Source organism: Spermophilus citellus, assembly GCF_964194105.1.
Source record: "Spermophilus citellus genome assembly, chromosome: 15".
Taxonomy (NCBI): Eukaryota; Metazoa; Chordata; class Mammalia; order Rodentia; family Sciuridae; genus Spermophilus; species Spermophilus citellus.
Genome location: NC_138195.1, coordinates 44,546,669 through 44,569,617, shown reverse-complemented (window position 1 = coordinate 44,569,617; position 22,949 = coordinate 44,546,669). Strand labels below are relative to the sequence as shown.

Below are 22,949 nucleotides of genomic sequence, written 5' to 3'. Positions count from 1 at the left end.
ATCCCACCACTCAGCATGGGGGGCCACTGGAGCGGGGGGGGGCCCCCCTGGGGAATTCCAGGCGCTGATGGAGAACACGTACCCCAGAGTGCCCCACGAGGGCAGGGTAGCTGGGGTACTGACACCCCTTGCCCTCAGTCCTTGGTGAGGGGGTTCTGGGGGAGGCATTCATTCCCACAGACTCCTGGTCCACCAAAGGAGCAGGTGGAGCAGGTCCAGCAGCCAGAGAAAGCCCTCAGCCTCGCTGAGGGTGTGAGTCAGGGAGATGTGCTGGTCTTGCTAACAGCCATGAAGGCAGGCTGACATGGAGCCCCTGGAAGCCAGAGCTGGAGCGCGGCAGGAGGAGTTCCTGGCCCAGGGGCTTCGGGGCCGCTGGTGACAACGCCCAGAGCTTTCTGCTCAGCAGTGTCCCCACCAGAGCAGCCCTGAGGCAGGATTTGGTGACACTGTCCTGGAGGCTCGGGCTGTGCAGGCACCCTGGTGACGGAGTGCTCGGTCGGTATTCTTGGTGACTGATTATTTGTCATTTAAACTTGACTTTTCTATTATTTATTGACTTAATTCCTTGCTGCTTCAACACTCCCACCCCTTTACACTGGGTCCTCCTGCCACCATGGTGGGCCCATGTCCTTAGAACTAGCACTTACCTGTCCCCAAGCACCTTCCTCCCCAGGGCATGAGCACAGAAGGGAGGGAACCATTGCCAGGTCCCATCATTCAACAGATGGCCACTAAGAGCCTCCCATGGGCCAGTTCCTAGGCCCCCAGTGACCAGCACATCATGCAGAGCAAGTGCCCTTGAGCCCCACATCTGATGGGGGAATGGATGAGGACAGGTAGGAAGATACTAGAGTCAAGGTGACATCCTGGGAGGGAGCTCGGGCTGAGTCACTTTCCTCTCTTTTTAATCTCACACACGAACTCGCACACAGGTCAGGGACACCTCCGAGGCTTGGGGTGGCATTGACTACAGCTCAGCGTTTGTTTTTTTATTTTTTACACATATAGAGCACGATTTTTCATCTCTCTGGTTGTGTACAAAGTATATTCACACCAATTCGTGTCTTCATACATGTACTTTGGACAAGAATGACCATCACATTCCACCATCATCCATCATTTCTAACCCCACCCTTCCCCTCCCACCCCTCTGCCCTATCTAGAGTTCGTCTATTCCTCCCGTGCTCCCCCTCCCTACCCCACTATGAATCAGCCTCCTTATATCAGAGAAGATATTCGGCATTTGGTTGTTTGGGATTGGCTAACTTCACTTAGCATTATCTTCTCCAACTCCATCTATGCCACATTTTTTTAATCCATTCATCATTTGAAGGGCATCTAGGTTGGCTCCACAGTTTAGCTATTGTGAATTGTGCTGCTATAAACATCGATGTGACTGTGTCCCTGTTGCTTTGCTGTTTTTAAATCCTTTGGCTATAGACCAAGGAGAGAGATAGTTGGGTGAAATGGTGGTTCCATTCCCAATTTTCCAAGGAATCTCCATACTGCTTCCCATATTGGCTGCACCAATTTGCAGTCCCACCAGCAATGTATGAGTGTACCTTTTTCCCCACATCCTCGCCAACACTTATTGTTGTTTGTCTTCAAATAGCTGCCATTCTGACTGGAGTGAGATGGTATCTTAGAGTGGTTTTGATTTGCATTTCTCTAAGTGCTAGTGATGATGAACATTTTTTCATATATTTGTTGATTGATTGTATATCATCTTCTGAGAAGTGTCTGTTCAGGTCCTTGGCCCATGTATTGATGGGGTTATTTGTTTTTTGGTGCTGAGCTTTTTGAGTTCTTTATATACCCTAGAGATTAGTGCTCTATCTGATGTGTGAGGGGTAAAGATTTGCTCCCAAGATGTAGGCTCTCTATTCACCTCACAGATTGTTTCTTTTGATGAGAAGAAACTTTTTAGTTTGATTCCGTCCCATTTATTGATTCTTGATTTTAATTCTTGTGCCATAGGAGTCTTATTAAGGAAGTTGGGGCCTAATCCCACATGATGGAGATTAGGGCCTACTTTTTCTTCTATTAGATGCAGGGTCTCTGGTTTAATTCCTAGGTCCTTGATCCATTTTGAGTTGAGTTTTGTGCATGATGAGAGATAGGGGTTTAATTTCATTTTGTTGCATATGGATTTCCGGTTTTCCCAGAACAATTTGTTGAAGAGGCTATCTTTTCTCCAAAGCATGTTCTTGGCACCTTTGTCTAATATAAGATAATTGTAATTTAGCATTTGCTTTTTAAATGGTTGCAGGGTACCTTTTTCTCCCTCACACACCTTCATGGTCTCTGGGGGCTGTGTCAGTGTCTGACGAGCAGCTGACAAGCTGGGACAGTGAGCCCACGCCCCTGATAGGTGGACAGAGCCAGTCTAGGTTGGGGGAACCTGGGGATGGAGGGGCTCCTGCATCTCTGAGAGGTGGGGGCTTCTCTTGCCTTCCTATTACTCTAAACCTGTCTGTAGTGTTCTTCATTCCCCCACATCTGTCACTTCTACATTATTTGTCCCCTTGTCCTCATAACCATGGCTTTTCCAGCCCAGGTCACTAACATCGCTTGCTTGGACTCATCTGCCTGGGGCCTGCTCCCTGATCTCCAGGCTCCTGTCTGCCCCCGCCCTCCACCCGACCCAGGGGTGCCTGCACTTGCCCATCTCCCCTCGGGGCCCATCCAACTCCATCGCTGCCTGGAGACTGCCCCCTGGGGCATGTCCTGCCTGCCCCTCGGCTGGATGTGCTGGGATAGCCTGCTCGCCCCATTAGGCCTCCCAAACCTCCAACTGACCACTGATGAGAGTTGGCATAGCAACACACAGCTCCCACCCCGTCCAGGAGCTAACTCCAGGGCAGATCCCACCCTGGCTCCCAGAGTCCTCCACTCCAGTTGCCCAAGGGATGACCTGCTAGACCACAGGTGTGTTGCTGGCCCCTGCCCATCCCTGTCCAGCTTCCGCACCCCTCTACTGGCATTTTCTGGAATAGCCTCCTGCAGAAACTACTTGCCCTGGAATTCCTGACCCAGGGCTGGCCCTGGGGAAACCAGCGGTGGCCCACATTGACCACGGCATTGCTTTGCTGAAAACTCCTGATTCCTTGTGGCTCTTGGGATAAACCCCACATGTGAGCCGCAGACCCCACCTGTTGACCCCGGCTCTCAACCCCGCCTCCACCTCACTGAGCCCAGCCTCACTGAACTTGTATCCTCCTTTGGTCACACCCTTCACACTCTGACCCTTTGATGATGTCTTCCTCCAGGAAGCCTTCCCTGACTGCCAGGTCTAGATCATGGCCCCCTTCCCCTGCTTCTGCAGGCCCCAGCATTTTCCCTCTCAGCACCATTTCTGTCTTATGTGTGGTTGAATCAATTAGTCCAGCATAATTAATTGGCATAATTTTTTTTTTTTTTTTGGTACTGGGGATTGAACTTAGGGGCACTCGACCACTGAGCCACACCCCCAGCCCTATTCTGTATTTTCATTAGAGACAGGGCCTCACTGAGTTGCTTAGCACCTTGTCATTGCAGAGGCTGGCTTTAAACTCATCATCCTCCTGCCTCAGCCTCTCAAGCCGCTGGGATTACAGGCGTGCACCACCGCACCCATCTGATTGGCATAAATTTGACGAATGAAAAATATTGTGTGGATGACAAATGAGTGGATGAACAACCCCACCACGGAATCTTCCAGCCTCTGCTTGGACCCTCCTAGAGAGAACTCATTGCCTCCTAAGGTAGCGGGTTTGCATTTGGAAGGTTCTGGCCCCGAGACATCTCCAGCCCTAGAGGTGCTCCAGGGTTCTGTCTGCCCCTGTCTCCAGGAGGGTTGGGTGGAAGGAGCAGCAGGCCGAGTTCAGCCCACGCAGTGGTCTCTGCTGGCTTTCCTCCTGTGAAGGAGTCCCAGAGGGGTGCACACCACTTGGCTGGTGGGGCCGCCCACCCCCTTCCCCGTCACAGTAGAAATGAGAACTTCTCGTGGAAGGAGATGGCTTCCCTTTGTGGCTCCTGACTTTTTCTCATTAGAATCTGTCATGGACGGGAGTCAGATCCAGCTGGGCTACCTCTTTCTCTGGGCAGAGCTGATGTCCGCTTGGCCCCGCAGGTTCTGACCCCAGGGGGGCAAGATCCACCCCTAGCTGTTAGTGGGCCCTCCCCTCTCTCCTGCACTGCCTGATGAGGTCCTTCCATGGCCCAGCTGGCCACAGCACTGCCCAGGTGGGTAGGCCAGGAGGGGGAGGGTCTGGTGTGGTTGGGACCAAGGTCGCAGGCAGGATTCTCCTGGCTGGTTGGGGTTAGGGTCAGCTGCACAGAGACCTCTAGCGACTTCTTCAACACCTGGCAACCCGTCAAGCCGCTCGCTCCTCCAGACCCCAGGGCCCAGCCCTAAGTTGAGGGGGTGGGAAGAATGGTTTCCATGCGGCTTCTAGTGGGAGGGCCTCAGCCCCTGTTCTCTGGCTGTCACATACTCAGGAGCAGGGCCAATGACAGCATCTGCACCATTTTCACGCTGGCATGGTGGGCACCAGGCCACCCTCCTGTGCTGCGAAGGCCCCAGGTCCTTTGGCCTTTCTCTTCCCAAAGGCCACACACTGGACCCCGGTGGTTTTGCAAGCTAGAGTCAGACTTGTTTGCCGTGGAGCCTCCACAGCACATCTGGACTCACAGTTCATCTCCACCACAGCTGGTTCCTTGTTTCGTCTTAAAAGGACAGTGACGTCATCTCGCTGGCAGGACACTGGATTTTCCCCTGGGAAACCCAACCTACTTGTGAGACTCAGCAGTCGTGGAACGAGGTCGACCCCGGGAGGCACCTTGTCTCCCTCTCCTTGCTCCTCGCAGGAATCGGCACCACGGGGTACTGGGATCTCTGCCCGAGGTCCTGCCACCAGCAGGAGACAGAAATTCAGTGAGGACATCCTGGCAGCCCGTGTCCACCCTCCACCAGGAGACGGGAGTTCGGGCTCCATGTGTTTTCATTTTGTGAAGCACTTTTCCAATTTGCAGGAATTGTGGGCGCCCTGGCTCCTCCCCGTCCCCACCACTTCCTGTTGTTTCTCACAAACAGCAGAAGAGACAAACCAGCAGCGTCTCTTGAGCGTCGTCAGAGGGTTTTAAGCACCATTTAGGTCTTGCCTCCTCTAGTCTTCCCAGCAGTGCTCTGCAGCAGGTACACATCTCTCCTTCCTAGAAAGGAAGTCGCCCAGGATTCTGAAGCTTCCCCTGGCATCTTGGTGGTGGACCTTCTCCACCAACCCCTGGAGGAATCCAGAAGTTTCCCTACCACATTTTGCACTGCCTCCCCTAGGGCTCTCCTTTGTAGGTTCCATGACCTTTTTCAAAACGATGCTGCATGGTGACTGCAGAGGCCCCACCTCTCAGGGGGAGCAAGGTCCCATGCCACCTGGCCACTTGCTTCTCTTAAAAATGTAAAATATAGGGCTGGGGTCGTGGCTCAGCAGTAGAGCACTCGCCTAGCACATGTGAGGCCCTGGGTTCAATCCTCAGCACCACATAAAAATAAATAAACAAAATAAAGGTATCGTGCCCAACTACAACTAAAATAAATAAATATTTTTAAAAAGAAGCTTAAAAAATGAGGATATAGCTCAGTTGGTAGAATGTTTGTCTTGCATGTGTAAGGTCCTGGGTTCAATCCCCAGCACCAAAGGAAAAAAAAAAAATGTCAAGTACGCATAACATTTACCCCAAGTGTGCAATTCAGTGCCTTAAATGGAATCACAATGCTGTAGCCCTCACCTCTATCTAGACCCCAAATTTTTCATCATCCTCAAAACAAAAAATGTGTACCCTTAAACTTCCCTCCAGCCCCTGGTGATCTATTCTATTTTCCTCTCTGTGAATTGCCAACCCTGGATACACCATATAATGGAATCATGCGGTATTTATCTTCCATGCCTGGCTTATTTCACTTAGCATAATGTTTCCAAGATCCCTCTGCATTCTTGAATGCATCAAAATTTCATGTGTTTGGCTGAGTAATATTCCACTGTGTGTCTACTCCACATTTTGTCCATCCATTCACCCATGGTGGACACTGGGCTTGTTTCCCCCTGAGCTATGGTGGATAATGCTGTCATGAACATTGTTGGGCCAGTATCTGTTTCAATCCCTGCATTCAATTCTTTTACACATATCTCTAGGGGTGAAATTGCTAGGCCATATGGCAGTTCTGTATTTAGAATTTTGAGAGGCCACCAAATTGTTCCCTGCCACTACCTTTTGAGCTAAGCTCTCCATGTCTGTCTGTGCCCGCCATCGCCCTGTCAGATCGGGACCTGAACACAGGTGCAGTCCTCTGGCACTCTGGCACTCCAGCCTTCCCAGCCACACCCCACCCCTCCCTTATACCCCGTCCTGCAGGAGGGAGGATGGAAAGCCGAGGCCTCAGGATTCACATAGTAGGTTCTCAATAAATGTTGCTAAATGAACGAGTGAATGTTGACAGGTATTTCCACCCCCACTCTCACAGAGAACAGGGACCATGGCCTGTTCACCTCAGTGGCCCCACAAAGCTGGTGTGAAAGGGAAATCCAAAGTGAATTAAGGTGACTGACAGCGGAGGAGAGAGTGACCAGGGTTGGGGGAGGTGCAGGTGCTGAGGAAAGTGCGAGGGGAAGGGACAGCAGAGGGAGGGGAGGAGGACAGGGGTGCGGACCCGGGGACCAGAGCCCTGCTCCTGGTACAGGAAGCCAAGAAGAGCTGCCCCGGGCTGAGGGAACGCTCTGGGCTCCAGCCTCCTCACCTTAGGGGGCTTCCCTTTGCAGACCGAGCAGCCGCTCTCCACCACCCAGAAAGGCCAACTCTTCCCCCGGTCCCTGGAAACCGTCCCACAGCTTAGGGAGCTGGTGTTTTGGGGAAGCAGGACTTGCTCTGAGGTCCCTGTCCCCAAGACTCATCCTCCGCGTCATCAAGGTGGGGAAGGGGCTTCCGGTGGTGTTCTGTTTGTTTTTACCTTTATCTCCCTTTGCTTAAGTGCCGGCCGTGGGACTGGACCTGCGTCGATATGCATTATCTCATCTGAGTTTCCCGAGAGCCCCATTTTACAGATGAGGAAACCGAGGCTCAGGTCTGATCACTTGCCCAAAGTCCCTCAGCTATTTAGTTGCTGAGAGAAGAGGGATGTGAAATCGTGGTGTCTTGTGGCCAACGGCACTGAGTACGTCTGCAGCCTGCCCCAGTCCACAGTGCCCTTCGGTCTTCCCTTAGCATTGGCCCCCATGCTGCAGGACTGAGGTTGGGCCCAGGGACCCTAGATGACTCTCCTTCCTGTAGCCAGGTCAGGGAGCTGTTCCTCCCTTCCCTCCGCCCTTCCCTCCGCCTGGGAGGTTCCTGGCCCCCCTGCTTCAGGCGTTGGGAAGTGACCCCTCCCCACAGTGTGCAGCCCACAGCTCTCCCGGGGCCAGAGCTGGGGCACCCAGTTCCCGTGCCCTCTTCTGGGCCACAGGAGGTGGCCAGGTGGACCTGGGAATTCCAGAGAGCCTAAAGGAAATGTCACCACCATTTTTGGCAGGCTGGCCCTCCTTCTCTGTCACTCTGACTGCTCGGTGACAGGAGAGTGTTGTTGTGGTTCTTTTTGGATGCCCAGGGAAGTAGAGTTGTCTGGACATATTACACAGGGACAGAGTAGAGCTCACTCCAACTCGGATCCCATCCAGGAGGGCATCTCGCTCCGGCCATGCAGACTGGACCAGAGGCCCCTCCCTTCTTTCCCACAGCCTCCCCTGCCCCAACCTGGCTGCTAAGAGCAGCCAGCGGTTAGAGGCCACCCGGGAATGCCCCTGCGGAAGGTGTCCAGCAGGCTGGGTGCCCCTTCCCACTGCTGACAGAGCAAGCTGGACAGAGGAGAGACGGGCCTGTGTGTAAGCCAGGCCGGCCGACGGCACGCACATCTGCTTATGATTTGGAAAACCAAACCAAACCAAACCAAGGTTTGCAGAACCAACCACCAGTCAGACGAGACGGCCAGGAACCACTCAGCTCTCTTAAGAACCCAAGAGGCTTCCAAGCCCTTTGCAGACCATTTTGACCATGCAAATTTGTTTATTAAACAAACCATGCAAATGGGTTGGCTCGAAGGCCAGGAGTGATCACGGGGCTCCTTATCTGAGCTCTAGGTAGGTGCTGCAGGGAGCCGACTGCGAGACAGTAGCCGATTCCCATCATCCTGTGTCAAGTATCTGAACATAACGTCAGGACTTGACTTGGACAGATTTAATTTCTTCCCCTTGGCACTGGGGATTGAAACCAGGGGCGCTTAACCACTGAGCCACATCCCTGGCCCTTTTTGTATTTTATTTAGAGACAGGGCCTCGCTGAGTTGCTTAGGGCCTTGCTGAGTTGCCAAGGCTGGCTTTGAACTCGTGATCCTCCCGCCTCAGCCTCCGGAGCACTAGGATTACAGGCGTGCCCCACCCCGCCAGCTGCTTGCACAAACTTAGTGCCTTAGATTTTCCCTGCATTTCTTCCCTAGTCATGTCTCCCAACTAACCCTAAAAGCATTTGCCTGCTCTTTGTCTTTGTTGTATCAACAACACTGGGCAAAAAGATCCGTTGGAAGACCGGCCTTCGCAGGCCCAGGTGTGTACTGGGTGGTACTTGCTGGGCGCCCTGAGGCAAGGGGCTTCCTCTTTGAGTCTCTGGTTCCTCAGGCACAGCTTGGCCACAGGAACAGCAAAACAGGTGAGGGGCGCAGAAGCACTCGTGGGGAAGAGGCCTGACTGGAGGCAATACCCAGGAAATGGCCTCTGCTCAGGGGGTGACGCCTGTCACTGAGAGCTGAGAAATCCTGCCCTGCTCAGAGGAAGCAGTGGGAGGAGGCAGTATCCACTCCATGTTGGAGCTGAAGAAGTAGATGGGGAGGGGTGGAGAAGGTGTCCAGTAAGGCTCTGTTCACCCAGGAAACACTGGGGACCCTACCGTGTGGGGTGTGTGGGGACACAAAGACGTACACCATTAGTACTCTGCTGCACCTGCCACCCCACCAAAGCCCCACTCCCGCTGGGACCGGCTCCCCTCCTCAGCAAACCTTCCTGGAAAGCTCTTCAGAGTGAGCAATCCTATGTGTCTCAGGCAAGGAGATGTGGGCCGAACTGGGCCGGCACTGATGGGCACCCAAGGACCAGGGACAGGACGTGTTCTCAGTGCAGCAGGCAATCATCTCCTGTGACTACAGTCCCCTGTCTAAGCTTCCTGTCCTCACCCAGGGCTCCCAGGACCCCCACACCCCAGGCTTCCCTTCCGAGGGGCTGGAGGTGGCCCACATTCTTTTTTTTTTTTTCGTTTTTGGCGGACCCAACATCTTTGTTGGTATGTGGTGCTGAGGATCGAACCCGGGCCGCACGCATGCCAGGCTAGCGCGCTACCGCTTGAGCCACATCCCCAGCCCCATGGAGATGGCCCACATTCTTCGGAATCTTCCCAAAATGCTTGTGAAGAATTTGAGCCCAAAGAACAATGATGCAACCTCCCCGTGTGCAACATGAACCCCCTCGAGTTCACTCCAACACGAGTCCACTCCCATCTCACCAACCCAGGGAACAGCCACAGGCAGAGGGGACATGATGACAGGCGTGAGGAGGATTTTAAGTATGGAAGAGGCTACTGCATATGGTTTACATTAATGAATATGAAAATATTGATAGAAGATTTCTGTCTTGTTCTGGGACAATGTTGGTACCACATGGGCCCAGGAAAAGGTGTTTTCACCTGAGTGGACTCATGAGTACGGAAGAAACTGAAAACGTCATAAAGATGCCTGCCCATTTCAAGGGCTCCATGAACCATCCAGCCACAGATGAGCCAAGAGATGGAAGCGCGGTTCCAGAACACTGAAATGATACAGAGCCGCCTCACACCTGATTTATAAGGCCACCACAGGCTGACCACAAAACTCAGGATGACAAAAGGGGGAAACACTTGGAAACATAGATGCAAAAGTTCTAATTAAAAAGTTCTGATTCAGCAATATGTCTAAAGAATAAAACATTGACCAAGTAACACTCATCTAGGAATATAAGGGTTATTCAACCTTGAAAAATTTTGTTAATGTCCATTTCAATATTAATGTATTAAAAGAGGGAGCATATAGCAGTCCCATGAGTGGTAAGAAAACATGGGTTTTATTTTATTTTTTGCAGCGCTAGAGAGTGAACCCGGGGCCTTGCACATGCTAGTCATGTGCTCTATCCCTGAGCCACAGACCCACTCCAAGGTTTTTTAATATTAACAAACCAGGAATTAGAGGAAATTTCTTTATCATAAGGGCTTCTAAACTAAGTCTAGATCAAGAATCAGAGTCAGTGATGGAGCATTAAAAATATTCTTATCATTAGACTTAGGAGTGAGGATGATCATTATTTCATATTGTGCAGGAAGAATGAGCCTACATAACAAGAAAAATACTAAATATAAATAGCAGAAAGAAATTAAACAGCTGAGCATGGTGGCACATGCCTGGAATCCCACCTGTAGAGAGACTGAGGCAGGAGGATAAGTTGGAGGCTAGCCTCAGCAACTTAGTGAGACCCTGTTTCAAAATAAAAAACAGGGGCTGGGGTTGTAACTCAGCTGTAGAGCGCTTGCCTCGCATGCATGAGGCTCTGGGTTCAATTCCCAGCACTACAAAAAAAAATAAAAATAAAAAATAAAAGGGCCTGGGGCTATTGTTCAGTAGTAGAGTGCTTCTGCATTCAATCCCTAGTATCACTTAAAAAAAAAAAAAAAGAAAGAAAATAGTTATTATTTCCAAATAGTACAATTATCTAGTTCCAAATTTCAAGAAATTTTTTTTTTTAAAAAAGACCTGTTAAAGTTATTAAGCTTAGGAATATGGCCATATTTAAATTTTTTTTAAAATTACCTATCTCAACAATGAGTTAGAAACTGTAATGGAAGAATTGTAATCACAAAAAAATTAATTTTAAAACCATAAAAAACTCCATGAGAAATCAGCAGGACTTATATAAGAAGAGTGTTAATAACTTTCCCTAAAAGACACAAAAGAAACCTTAATAAGCGCAGGTGGGAATGGCCACCTTCCTGGGAGACGTGATATTGTGAAGGTATCCATTTCCCTCGCTGAGCCAATAAATATTGAATTATTTAATGACACCATTAACATACCAATGGGATTTTAAAATAGAAGTCAGTTGATTATTCTAAAATCCATTTGGAAATGACAGCACCTGAGAACAGTCGGGAAGCACCGAAGGAAGGGAGTTGTGACAGGAAGGCGGAGGAGGGGAGGCCGAGAACCTGAGGACGCTGGTGACCAGCGCAGGGTGTGGACGGCTCCTGGCCTCAGAGACCCCGGGCAGCTCCCCTGCGCACTAAGACAGCGGCTTGTCAAAGGTTCCTGGGGCCCAGGGGCGCCTGCTCAGCTGTGGTGGATGTGGATGCAGGCATACAACGTCATTGTCCCTCAGCTGGTTGTCCCCTTCTCGCGCTGCAGCCATTTGTAGCCTCTCCCTTAAGTTCCCTAATACTTAGGACTCTCCTGGTCACTCACTGAAACACCCAGCGTGAGCTCGACGGGGCCTCACGGCTGGCTGAGTCTCTGCCCAGCCCTGGGGGTCAGCACGCAGAAGGATGGGGTGCGCAGGCTGGCTCAGCCTGGGTCCTGCCCCTCCAGAGCACCGAGGGTCACACGGTTACTGCGAGGATGACGGATGCTAGGGGCAGTGACAACTACGCATCTACACTACGAACCCATGGATGGGGGGACCCCAACACAGGACAAAGGCTGTCGTTCAAGTAGTGCAGGGTGGTGGTTACTAATGATGGGCTAATTGCAGATCCACTTGGAAAAAAAATCATATTTTCTATCTCATGTCATTCACAGGAATCTATTCCAGAAGAATTAAGAAACTTAACACACACTAAGAAAGCATTCAAAGAAAACACAGAATATAGGTAAGAACTTTCCAGACTATCCCCAAAATGTTTCCTCTTGGGCCTCTCCCCAAATTACCCCAGCTCCCGCATTTCCTAGAGGGTTTGACAGTCTCTCCCCCATCACTGGAAATGGCAGAGAGGCTCCCCACACCTGGGGTTGGCTCCAGCAGCCGCCCCTGACCTGAGCAAGGGCTGGGAACCAGAACTCTAGCTGCACCACGGGATGAGTTACTCGGGTTTCGTCGCAGGTTGAACAAGAGGAGGACTGGGAAAGAAGTCCAATACAGAGCTGGACACACACGTGCTTAACAAAGAACTTCACGAAATAAGCCAATTGTTGATGCAGAAATGGGTCAGCTCCAGGGTGGACTGAGGCCACGGGAATGGAGGGGTGGGCTGGAAGGGAGCACGTGTGTCTGATGGTGTTTGTCTGTTTACTTGCAAATCAACACAATCAATACCTTTACTTATTTTTTATGTGGTGCTGAGGATCAGACCCAGGGCCTCACACATGTGAGGCGAGTGCTCTAACACTGAGACACAGCCCCAGGACCCTGGTGATGTTTTAAAACTAAAAATAAATACAACAAACAGAATAAAGTGTCGCCATCCTAACAAATCAATAAGATAAAGGGAAAAAATAGCAAAGGATGCAGATAACTCAAGAATGAGAAAATATAAATAACTAATAAACATAAAACAACTGTGGACCTCACCACAGCATCTGTTACAAAGAAATACAAATTCAGCCCAGCACAGTGGTGCACACCTGCTATCCCAGCAGCTGGGGAGGCTGAGGCAGGAGGACCGTAAGTTCAAAGCCAGCCTGGGCAACTTAGTAAGGCCCTAAGCAATTCAGTGAGACCCTGTCTCTAAATAAAATACAAAATAGGGCCGGAGATGGGGCTCAGCGGTTGCCTGCCCCCCAAGTTCAATCCCTGGTACCAAAAAAAAAAAAATTTGTGCATTGTTGGTAGCTACATTTTATCTCAGAAGTAAAAAGTCTAAATGACCACAAAGTAAACGAAATGCCCTAGAATAAAGGGATTAATTTATCAAAGTTATTAATTATCCACACAATAAAATGTTATGAAACCACAAAAATGTTTCAAAGGCAATCGGGCACATGCCTATAATCCCAGTGGCTCAGGGGGCTGAGGACGGAGAATCTCAAGTTGGAGGCTAGCATCAGAAATTCAGTGAGATCCTGTCTCAAAATAAAAAATAAAAGGGCCGGGGCTGTGGCTCAGTGGTAGAGCACTTGCCTTGCATGTGTGAGGTACTGGGTTCGATCCTCAGCACCACATAAAAATAAATAAAGATATTGTACCAACTACAACTAAAAAAAATGAATAAAAAATAAAAGGGCTAGGGATGTATCTCAGTGGTAAAATGCCCGTTTTCAATCCCTAGTACCAAAAAATAAATAAATAAAAAATAAATAAAACCAGAGAGTAGGGCATAGCAATGGGAACAGAGAATGAAGAGGAAGTGGAGGCTAAAGTCCACCTTCCTTTTTTTTATATTTATCTATTTTTTAGTTGTTGATGGACTTTGATTTTATTTTTTATTTATTCATATGTGGTGCTCAGGATTGAACCCAGTGCCTCACACATACTAGGCAAGCACTCTACCAGTGAGCCCCAGCCCCAGCCCCCACCTTCCTTTAAAGGCCTTAAAGTCCACTTTGTTGCACACATTTTCCCTAGATATGGTAGTTCTTCACACTTTAGTGAGAATTAGCTTGTCATGTCACTTTATGGAAGCGTGACAGCCTGGGGTGTCCAGTGTGAGATGGGAATGAATGATGGGGGATGGGAAGGAGGGAGAAGGATACCTTAAAAGCCACCTTCTCTAAGATCAGGAGTGCTAATGGCAGTCTCTGCGCTCAACTCTGTGCAGCCAGCCTCCCTCTGAAGAGACAGGGTCCCCAACTTGTCTCACCTCTACAATATCTGTTTCACACTAAAGATAAAACCAGCAGCTGGGCCCACTTCACATTTAAGCTGTTTTTAATGCCAAAAAGCTCTGTACAAAAAAAAAAATAATAAAATCACAAATAATTCCTCACAACACCCCTGTGAGGTAGGTAGGCAAGTATTATTCTCCCATTTTACAGATGGGGAAACTGAGGCAGAGAGGTGAAGTGATCGGCCAGTGGTCCCAGCACAGCTGAAAGTCAGGGTCAACCATGAGAACACAGAGATCCCTCCCAGTGTAGCCCCAGTCTCTGACTCCTCAGCTAGACCTTGTCTGCAAAGAAATTAAAATTTTTTGAGTACATGCAAAATTATAAAACAAATCTGAAAAGGTAGTGAGCAGACATACAGTAGTTTTGCAAAAATAATTCAGCTAAGAGGGTCCCTACTTCCCAACACTGGGCACAAGTGGACAGCTTTGGCCTCCTCTCTCCCTTTCAGATATGGCAGCCAACGAGAAGGGCACCTCCTAATTTTCTGCAGATGGGCATGAGCTCCCCAGAGAGGCCTCCCTGGCCCCATGGCCAGGCAGGAGGACAGGCTCCTCACTGCCCAGGGCCTGGGTTTCAGCAAACACCAGCCTCCAGACAGAGGAGAGGCAATCTCAACCCACACGGCCCTTTCTGTCACTTCTCCGTGCCGCCTTTAACTGGGCCAGGTAGCTCCGGTGACCTGCCTCAGCAGTGTCTGGCCCTTCCTGCGGCTGGGGAGACAGCTGAAGGATCTCTGCGAGGACGGTCTGGAATCAGGTGACCCTCCTGCATCCTTGGCCCAGTCCCACATTCCACGGTTCACAAGGGCCGCCCCGGAGCCTGTTGTGGATCCGAAGTCCTTGGGGCTCCTGCAGCAGCAGGTGGGGCCATCTTGCACGGGTGGGACAGGAAGGAGGAGCAGAGGGGCCGCAGCCCCAGGCTCTGGCTCTTTCGCACCTGCAGCCCAGGCTGCTGGGCAAACGGAGCAGGCCTCTCCCGCTGTGCTGGAAACTTCTTCCTCTCCTAAGAGGGATTTCAAGCTGGTTGAGGACCTCCGCCATCCTGCCAGCCCCAGGGGAGTGGGAAGGAGGGAGAGGAAAGGCGCAGGCAGCCCGGCGCCATGCCGTTGTCCTCCCAGTGCCCCAGGCTGGGGACAGGCAAGAGACACAAGAAAACTGATCAATCACCTGGAGCACTGTCCCCTCACCTCAGGCAGCCAGGGACCCACAGCCAGGGCTCAGGCGGCAAAGGGGAGGGTGAAGAGAGCCGAGAAAAGAGGAAGAAAGGAAGGAACCAGCCCCGCAGGGCTCAGAGCCACTGAGAGGGACTGGAGAGGACGGAAGGTGGCGGTTAGCTGTGGGCACCAGAGGGGTGCTCCTCGGAAGCCGAGTGCCAGCCAGCCTGCAGGTGTCCACCCTGTAGTTCCCTGGAGGCTCCTCCACGTGCGTCTGGGTTATGAGGAGCAGCTGTGCCATCTGCATGTCCCACAGGAAGCTCTCTCCCAAAAGGCTCCCGCCCAGGCTCTCCAGGCAGCCCCCAGGGCCAGTCTCAGCCAGAGACACTCAGGGTCCCCCCAGCCCTGCAGGAGAGGCAGGGAAGCCCCTACGGGAAGTCCCCAGCAGCAGAGGGCTCAGGACCGAGGTTCTGCTCCTGCCACCGGTGTCGCAGCCTCGAGAAGGGCTGGTCCTCCAGGCTCTCCAGCTCCGGGAAGCCCAGCCGGTCCAGGATCTCATAGATGCCAGCCTTCGAGGCCACCTGGGGAGGGGCAAGTAGGGCAGTGTGTCACGCCCTCCTCCCCTCACTGGGCCCCGCGGCTCAGTGGCCTCTATTCGGGAGGGCACAGGAGGTCAGAGAGCTGCCCAGGTGGACCTCAGGGCACAGGCTGGCTGCTCTGGACACCCCAGTTGGGCCCAGGGAGAGGCTGGAGAAGGCAGAGGAACCCCTGAGCTGCATGTCGGGCTCCAGGCCTCTGCACCCACAGCTCCGTGGACGCTCAGCATGCGGCCCCGCTACCAAACACCAGGTCAGGCCCCGGGTTAAACACCCAACAGCCTTCCCCTCCTCTCTCCCACCACCCTGGGGACTTAGAGTAAGTGGAATACGGTCCTTCTTTCCTCTGGGGGTGGCAATGCTCACCCCCAGGCACCCTCCCAAGAGAGAGGGGCTGAGGGGTCCTGGGGCTGGGGCCTCGGTCCTGCCCAGACCAGCAGCTCTCCCTCCGAGGCATCCCTCCCCTGCACCCCCTGCACCCAGGCTCAGCTGGGAGGGGCTCCAGCTTCCTCCCAGGGCAGGGCAGGAGGGCTCACTTCCTGTGCTTCCCCACCACCATGTCCCGAGGACCACCCAAAGGCCTGTCCTCAGCAGTCCCCGTGACTGCCATCTAGGGCTGCAGGGGTCTTCCTGCCTCTGCGCCCCCGCAGCTCTGAACCTACCGGCACCCCGGCCTGAACCCCCACACCTTCCTACCCACTCTGGCTGGATGGCCAGCAACTCCAGTCCTGAGTCCAAATTAGAGTCACCAGGCCTCTCTGGTGAGCTCGGGTGGCCTGGCTTCCTAGCAGAGGGTAACTGTAGGCTGCTCTGCTGAGGGGGAAGGAGCCCGTCTCCTGACCTGGGGGTGCCAAGGCGTGAACAAAGTGTCTGTCCTAACGATGACCTTAAACAAAACTCCTCTGTGCTCGGTCTCCTCCTGAGCACACGTGGTGGGCTTGGGTCTGGCGGATGGCACTCAGTGTACCCAACGCCACCTTCTGAGTGGATGCCAACCACTAAGGTTATTCCCACTTTAGTGTTGGGATGGCAGGCTTGGAGAAGCCACCAATTTGTCCAAGGTCACAGCAGGAAGGAGGTGGGGGCAGGGACACCACAGCCCTGCCCTTCACCCCGCAGGGACCAAGCGAGGGCTGAAATGATAATGGGCAATAATGATGTGCCCAAGGCCCTGAGCCAGCCAGCCACGGGCCACCCGGAGCAGGCTCCTGGCCCAGCAGGCGGCTACCCGCTGCCTCCCATGGGACCTAACTCACCCTGCAAGTGCAGAAGACCCAGGGTAGGACAGATGACACAGTGCCCTCTCCTCGGGGTAGCCTACCACCAGGTCCCCACCGGCAGCACACAGGGACAGGACCAGCCTCTCACCTCCCGCATCCACGTGCTGAAGGGCCTCTGCCAGGAGCCAGCCTTCTCCAGGTGGAGGTAGGCGTTGAAGAGGATCAGGTAGACGTAGCGCTCCAGGTACTGCGCACTGCGCAGCCGCAGCCTCCGCGCCTCCTGCTCCTCCTTGGCGGCCTTTGCCTGGAGGAGAGGGCAGGCCGGAATCAGCCTGGGCCCCACTGCCCCCCACAAACACGCTCGCCCCATGCCCGGAGCCCCGGGCAGCTGGCCTGGCACCCGGCCCTCTCACCCCCCACAGGCTCCACCAGGCCTGCCACAGGTCTCTGATCCGGGAGAGGATGTGGCACAGTAGTTGTCCCTCCACATCAGCCTCAGGGGCCAGAGGGGTGGGGTCTCCCAACAGCTGGGCCACAGCTGGAAGTGCTTCCACTCAAATCAGAGCTGGCGTGGGCCTGCCCAGGGCCTGGGGACCAGCCCAAAGCTCCCAGGGTCCTGTGAGGCAGAAGGCGTGGCCAAGCTGGCTCCCAACCCCACCGAGGCGCTCAGGGGCCCCGGGGATGGAGGCATGGGGGAGGGCAGGGTGTGCCAGGAGGAGCAAGGGGGACAGGGCCGCTGCTCTGATTCTCTGAGTAACTCCAAGACCCACAGACTGGGCTCTGGCCCCAGTCCTGCCATGTAGGCCTCAGCCCCTGAGATTCCAGGGGGAGGGTTTCTCAGTAAGGGGAGGAGCGACAAAGCACCTGAAGCCCACAGAGAGCCACCCGGACCCCTCCTTTGCAACAGGGCACTGGGGACGCAGGGACAGGCAGCAGACCCTGCCCTCCCCCAGAGGCTCCTGGTCTGGTGGAGGAGGTAGGAGATGACGGCAGAGCAACCACAGCCCCTGAACTACGGGACAAAGGGTGTCCAAGGGGAGGTGGCACCCAGGTGGGTCAGGAAGGACAGCGGGCACATGGAGGCAGGAAGAGGACCCAGAATGTGTGCCCACAGAGTGGAGAGAGGAGGAGTGGTGGGGGAGAGGGGGGATGGGGGGGCAAGGCCCAGACAGGAGTGAGGGAGCCAATCCAAGACTGGACCCAGCACACGGGGGCTGGAGCTGAGTCAGGAGAGGTGGCACGCCTGTCATCCCAGCAGCTCAGGAGGCTGAGGCCGGAGGATCGAGAGTTCAGAGCCAGCCTCAGCAACAGCGAGGCCCGAAGCAACTCTGCGAGACCCTGTCTTTAAATCAAATATGAAAAAGGGCTGGGGATGTGGCTCCGCTGCTGAGCGCACCTGGGTTCAACCTCAGGTGGGCTGGAGGTGACTCCAGGGTTGGGAACGACCCCAAGGCTCCCTGAAGGAGAGTGGGTGCAGCAGCGGGGACGCGTGCCTGCTCTTCTAAGGATGGACAGAGCCTGTGCTCGAGAGTCCATTTTGCACAGAAACCAGGCAATTGACCAAAAAAGGAAAAAAACAATGTTGTTTTCCCTAAACGCAAACCGCAGCCACCACAGGACCACCGCCCACCTCCAACGCGGCGACGTCACAGCGCCGTGAAGAGGTGAGCACACCCACCTCGGGCTGCCCCTACCCTTCCCCAGACGCCACCCCAGGCCTGGAGCCCACCTAGAAGCCCTTTCTTAGAAAAAGGAGGAAGCCACCCACAGCTCCGCTGGGCAAGAGCCACTTCAAACCACTTTCGATCAAAAAGCCCAGAAGAAATGTCCTGTGGGCACAAAAAGCTCCAGGTCTCGGCTGGCGGTGGACACAGCCTGCGCCCTCTGTGGCCTGCTCCCACGGGGACAGAGGCCTGCCTGTGCCAGGACTGGGCCTGAGGAGGATTCGGGTGGAGGCGACAGGGGCTTCTTCTGGGTCCTACGGCAAGGGTAGAATTATCCTAAATCCAGAGCCCTGCGCAGAGAGGTGCCGGACACCCAGGGAGTGCTGTGGGCACATCCTGTGCAGTCACAGGGCTGTGATTTGGACCGTGACCGTCTTCCTATCAGAGCCTTGGTCTCCTTAGAACCACCCACGCTCACGCAGCCTGGGCAGGAGTGGCAGCCACCTCCTGGGGATCAAAATAGCGCAGATGTTTTAAGAGTTTTCCAGTTCTCCAGGCTGTCATTAGCTGCACTGCAGCGGGACAAGCTTCCTCGTCTGCTGAGACGGAGCCTAAAATAGAACAGGGTCACCAGGGGCAGCCAGGACTCTGAGCACTTGAAGCCCCTCACCCCTCGGGTCTGCCTGGCCTGAGGCAGCCCAGCACTGCCAAGGTGGCTCTCTTGACGCTCTGCTCTTTGCTGGGCCACCAGGAAGAGGCCCACTGAACAGGGCTGGGAGCCCCCAGGTTGACACTCTGAGCGTGTCACACCCAAATCGAAGGATCCGACCCTGACATTCTCTCAGCAATCCCATGCAGGAGGAGGGCATTCCTGTTTTGCAGCTGGGGCTCAGCAAAGTTAAGAAACTGCCCAAAGTCCCAGAGTTCTGGCTGCTGGTCATGAACAACACCCAAGTTCTTACTCTGACCTCTTTACCAGGGCCAAGCCAGCCCCTCTTGCCCTCCATCCTCTGGGCCTTCTCTCACTCTGTACCTCCTCCCTGGAATGCCCTTCCTCTGCCTGGCCCTGCCATGTGCAGCTTGTCCCTCCGGGCCTGGGGCAGGACCCCTGAAGCCTGTTCCGAGTCCCCCACCCTGACCCTCCACGGCCCCTCGCTCTCAGCCTGAACCTTTTCATTTTCATTCCACGGTGAGGATCGCGTACCAAGGCAGGCTCTGCCTCCCCAACCACAAACCCAGCGGACAGGCGCTGGATTATAACCCCTGCCCCCTCCAGCGCCAATCTGCAGCAGGCGCTCAGGTGGTCAGTGCCACCCCTCCCTAGGTCATCTCCTGTCCACAGCACCCAGTAGCACCCAGAATGGGGATCCTAGGCAGATGCTGGGACCCCCAGTTACAGCTCCACACAGCTGCCTGGGAAGTACCTCTGTGGATATGGGTCAGGCCCCAAGAGACCCCCACGCACTCCCCAGATCTGCCACACCAGTTTGCCCATCTTAGTGGAATGATGTCCTCTCAGCAGCTGGGGTTGAGTCGAGACCCCTCCTTCCCATCTCCCCCCGGCCCCACATCCACAGTCAGAGAAGCCCACTGGCTCCCCTTTGAGAAGTTCCCAAGGCAGCCTGCCTCCCGCTGTCCTGGTCCATGACAGCCCCCGCCTGGCTGCCCTGTACCGACTCCACTCCGTTGTCTATTCTCAACACGCTGAGCGAGCATCTCTGCTCCAAACCCCACAGCGGCTCTCCTCTGTTTCCCCCTGTGCTTGGAGTGGAAGCTGAAAGCCCACACGAGGTCTGCCTTCTGGCCCTGAACCCTCTGACCTCCTCCCCTGCCCTCCAGCTCCCTCGCTCTGCCCCTTAAAATCACCAGGTTGCTCCTGTCTCAGGCCCTTTGGAATGCTCTTCCCTCAGATGGTGGCATGGCTCCACCCTCACCTCCTCCCAGTCTGTCCAAATGCCACTGTGGTTGAGCCCTGTCTGCCCACCCTATACAAAACTGTAATCCCCTCCCCATCTCCTCACTGCTTCAGCTCCCGCTTGACGTTGCTGTCCACCATGCCACAAGTCTCCCCCCTTGGAGCACAGACTCCCCAAGGGAGGGACTGTCTTCTGTCTGTGTGGCATTCCAGCACCCAGCAGTACTGACACTTGGAAGGTATGTGCTAAATGCTCAGTCGATGGCCAGCTAGGGCTGGGTCTCCTGTCTCCGTGAATCCCAGCCTCGCAGGGTGCTCAGCACGGCCCACACCACCCCTCTGCTTTCCAGAACAGGCGGAGGTCAGGGGTGCAGCCCTGCCATGGCCACAGCCTCCTACCCACGCTTGCCTGGCCAGAGCGGGCCAAGCTCAGGCTCGAGGAAGCAGGAAGGCCAGCCAGCGAGGCCAGGCCCAGGTCCGTGTCAACAGCCAGACTCTCCCTTCCCCATCCCGGAGCTCCCCCGTCCCCCACCTCACCTCCTGAGTGGGAGGACACATGAGCTGGTGGCCTCTGCTCCCAGCCCTCAGAAAGGGCCAGGGCTGCAGGGCTGCAGGGCAGGTCCCGCCCTTCCCCCAGGACAAGGCCAGCCTCTCCCCAGCAGGCGAGCCCCCCCACTCCATCAGCCCTCTCTCTGGGGGCTTCCTCTGGCACCACCTGGCACCAGGGCCTGAAGCACAGGAGCTTTCTATACCCGGGCCTCAGCCCACGTGGGCACAGTTTTCCAAAGACACCATATTCTATTTCTTACTGACAGTGAAGTCACTGATCTGGTGCCAGGCCTCTCTGCCTGCTGTCCCCAGAAAACCCCGCCCAGAGCACCCCCAGCCAGGCACAGGGCTCCACCCAACACGTGACGCCCCCTCCTTGGGAATGACTCCCCAGTGAGCCTGGGGTCGGGCACCCTGCCCACACGCCCTTACCCACTCCCACCTCACAGCGTCAGGGCTGGTCCTCGCCTCCGCTCTTCACAATGAAAGAGCAGGGCTAACCACCCCAGGTGACAGAGGGGGAAAACAGGACCAGAGGCCAAAGCAACATGCCAAGGCTGCTCAGGGAGTCACCGGCAGAGCTGGGCCTGGAACCCAGGTTTCCAACCACCCCCAGGGCGCTTCTAATCTCTGGAGAAGAACCTCATCTTGGACGACCAACAGCGGGGACCAAGAAGGCACCAGGCAGCCCAGGTCTCCAACACCCTGACCGATCTTCCACCCACTCCCTGCAGACACCTCTGGAGCCCCGGCTGCGCCAGGCAGGTCCTAGAACCAGGCTAGGGGAGGCCGCCTCTGCAGCAGAAGGGACAGCAAGCGCACAGGAGGGTCTTCCTGGGTGGGGGTTGGACCCAGGGCCCCAGGGGATGCTGAAGTGGAGTCTAGACCCCTCCAGTCCCCAGCAGGAGGGGACGCTCCTGCTCAGCCCAAGACGGGAAGGCAGGGAAGCCAGAGGGCTCGCAGCCCACACCCTGCACATGCATGCAGGAGCACACACATGCGTACACACACGCACACGCGCACACACACAGATTCTGTTCCAGTGGCCACCCTGACCCACTGGCTCTGTCCTGGGCCGAGTGGGCAAGCCCAGGAAGCAGCCTTTCTTCTGTCACTTTTGGTGGGACCCTCACAGCACTCCAGGGCTCCTCTAGTTGCCCAGGACGGGCCCTGGAGACACATTATCTTTTGGAAAGGTGTCTCCAGGGAACAACTTTGGCCACTCCAGGGTCTTTTGTTGTTGTTGTTGATAGACTTTTATTTTATTTCTTTATAACTCCAAGGTCTTAGAGAGGCTGACAAAGACCCCCACGCAGAGCCCATCTTGCTTACTTTTGGGGGGATGGGGGAGATGCCAGGGATTGAACTCGGAGGCACTCGACCACTGAGCCACATCCTCAGCCCTATTTTGTATTTTATTTAGAGACAGGGTCTCACTGAGTTGCTTAGTGCCTTGCCATTGCTAAGGCTGGCTTTGACCTCGCAATCGTCCTGCCTCAGCCTCCTGAGCTGCTGGGATTACAGAGTACACCCCGTCCGGCTTGTTTATCTCCTTCAAGACCTTAGTCCTGTGGCACTGGGCCGACTCACTGATGCCCAGCAGCTCCTCTGTGTGCAGACCCCACACCAACCCTGTGGCGCACCCGGGAGCAGCCGGGGGCTTCCCCGCTAACCCTTCCTCTTTATGCTACCACAGGATGGCCCCTGGCCACAGCAGTGCAAAGAAAGGACAGGCCAAAGTGTTGGCAGAGGGGCTCCGGTCCTGCCGCCAGCCAGTCCCAAAACGTGCTCAGCCCTCCATTTCTGCCCCAGTGAACTGGCCTAATGAACCTGTCCCATTTCACCAGCAGCCTGAGGCCCAGCAGGAACAAAAGGTGGGCCTCAGAAAACTGCCTGCAGAACAGGACAGCCTGCACAGACTGCCTCTCGGACTGAGGGGCGGGTTCGGAGACGGGGGG

At 54.6% G+C, this 22,949-nt stretch overlaps 1 protein-coding gene and 1 long non-coding RNA gene across 4 annotated transcripts in view; one reads left to right on the top strand and one right to left on the bottom strand.

The window, feature by feature from the left end:
* Nucleotides 1-8,582: 8,582 nt before the first annotated feature.
* LOC308633817 lies at nt 8,583-15,290 on the top strand. The gene is made up of 2 exons (XR_014018877.1): nt 8,583-8,709; nt 11,870-15,290. It is a non-coding gene; the product is annotated as an uncharacterized lncRNA (long non-coding RNA).
* PALD1 (phosphatase domain containing paladin 1) overlaps nt 14,018-22,949 on the bottom strand; it is a 62,938-nt gene continuing 54,006 nt past the window's right edge. The window contains exons 19-20 of one of the 3 annotated variants that reach the window (XM_081266918.1): nt 17,012-17,167; nt 14,018-15,628 (exon numbers count right to left, since the gene is read on the bottom strand). In XM_081266918.1, the coding sequence (XP_081123044.1) occupies nt 15,476-15,628; nt 17,012-17,167 (309 nt within the window). In that variant the 3' untranslated portion in view covers nt 14,018-15,475. The remainder of the gene's footprint in view (nt 15,629-17,011; nt 17,168-22,949) is intronic. The other 2 variants (XM_081266917.1, XM_081266919.1) reach the window with 2 other exon arrangements.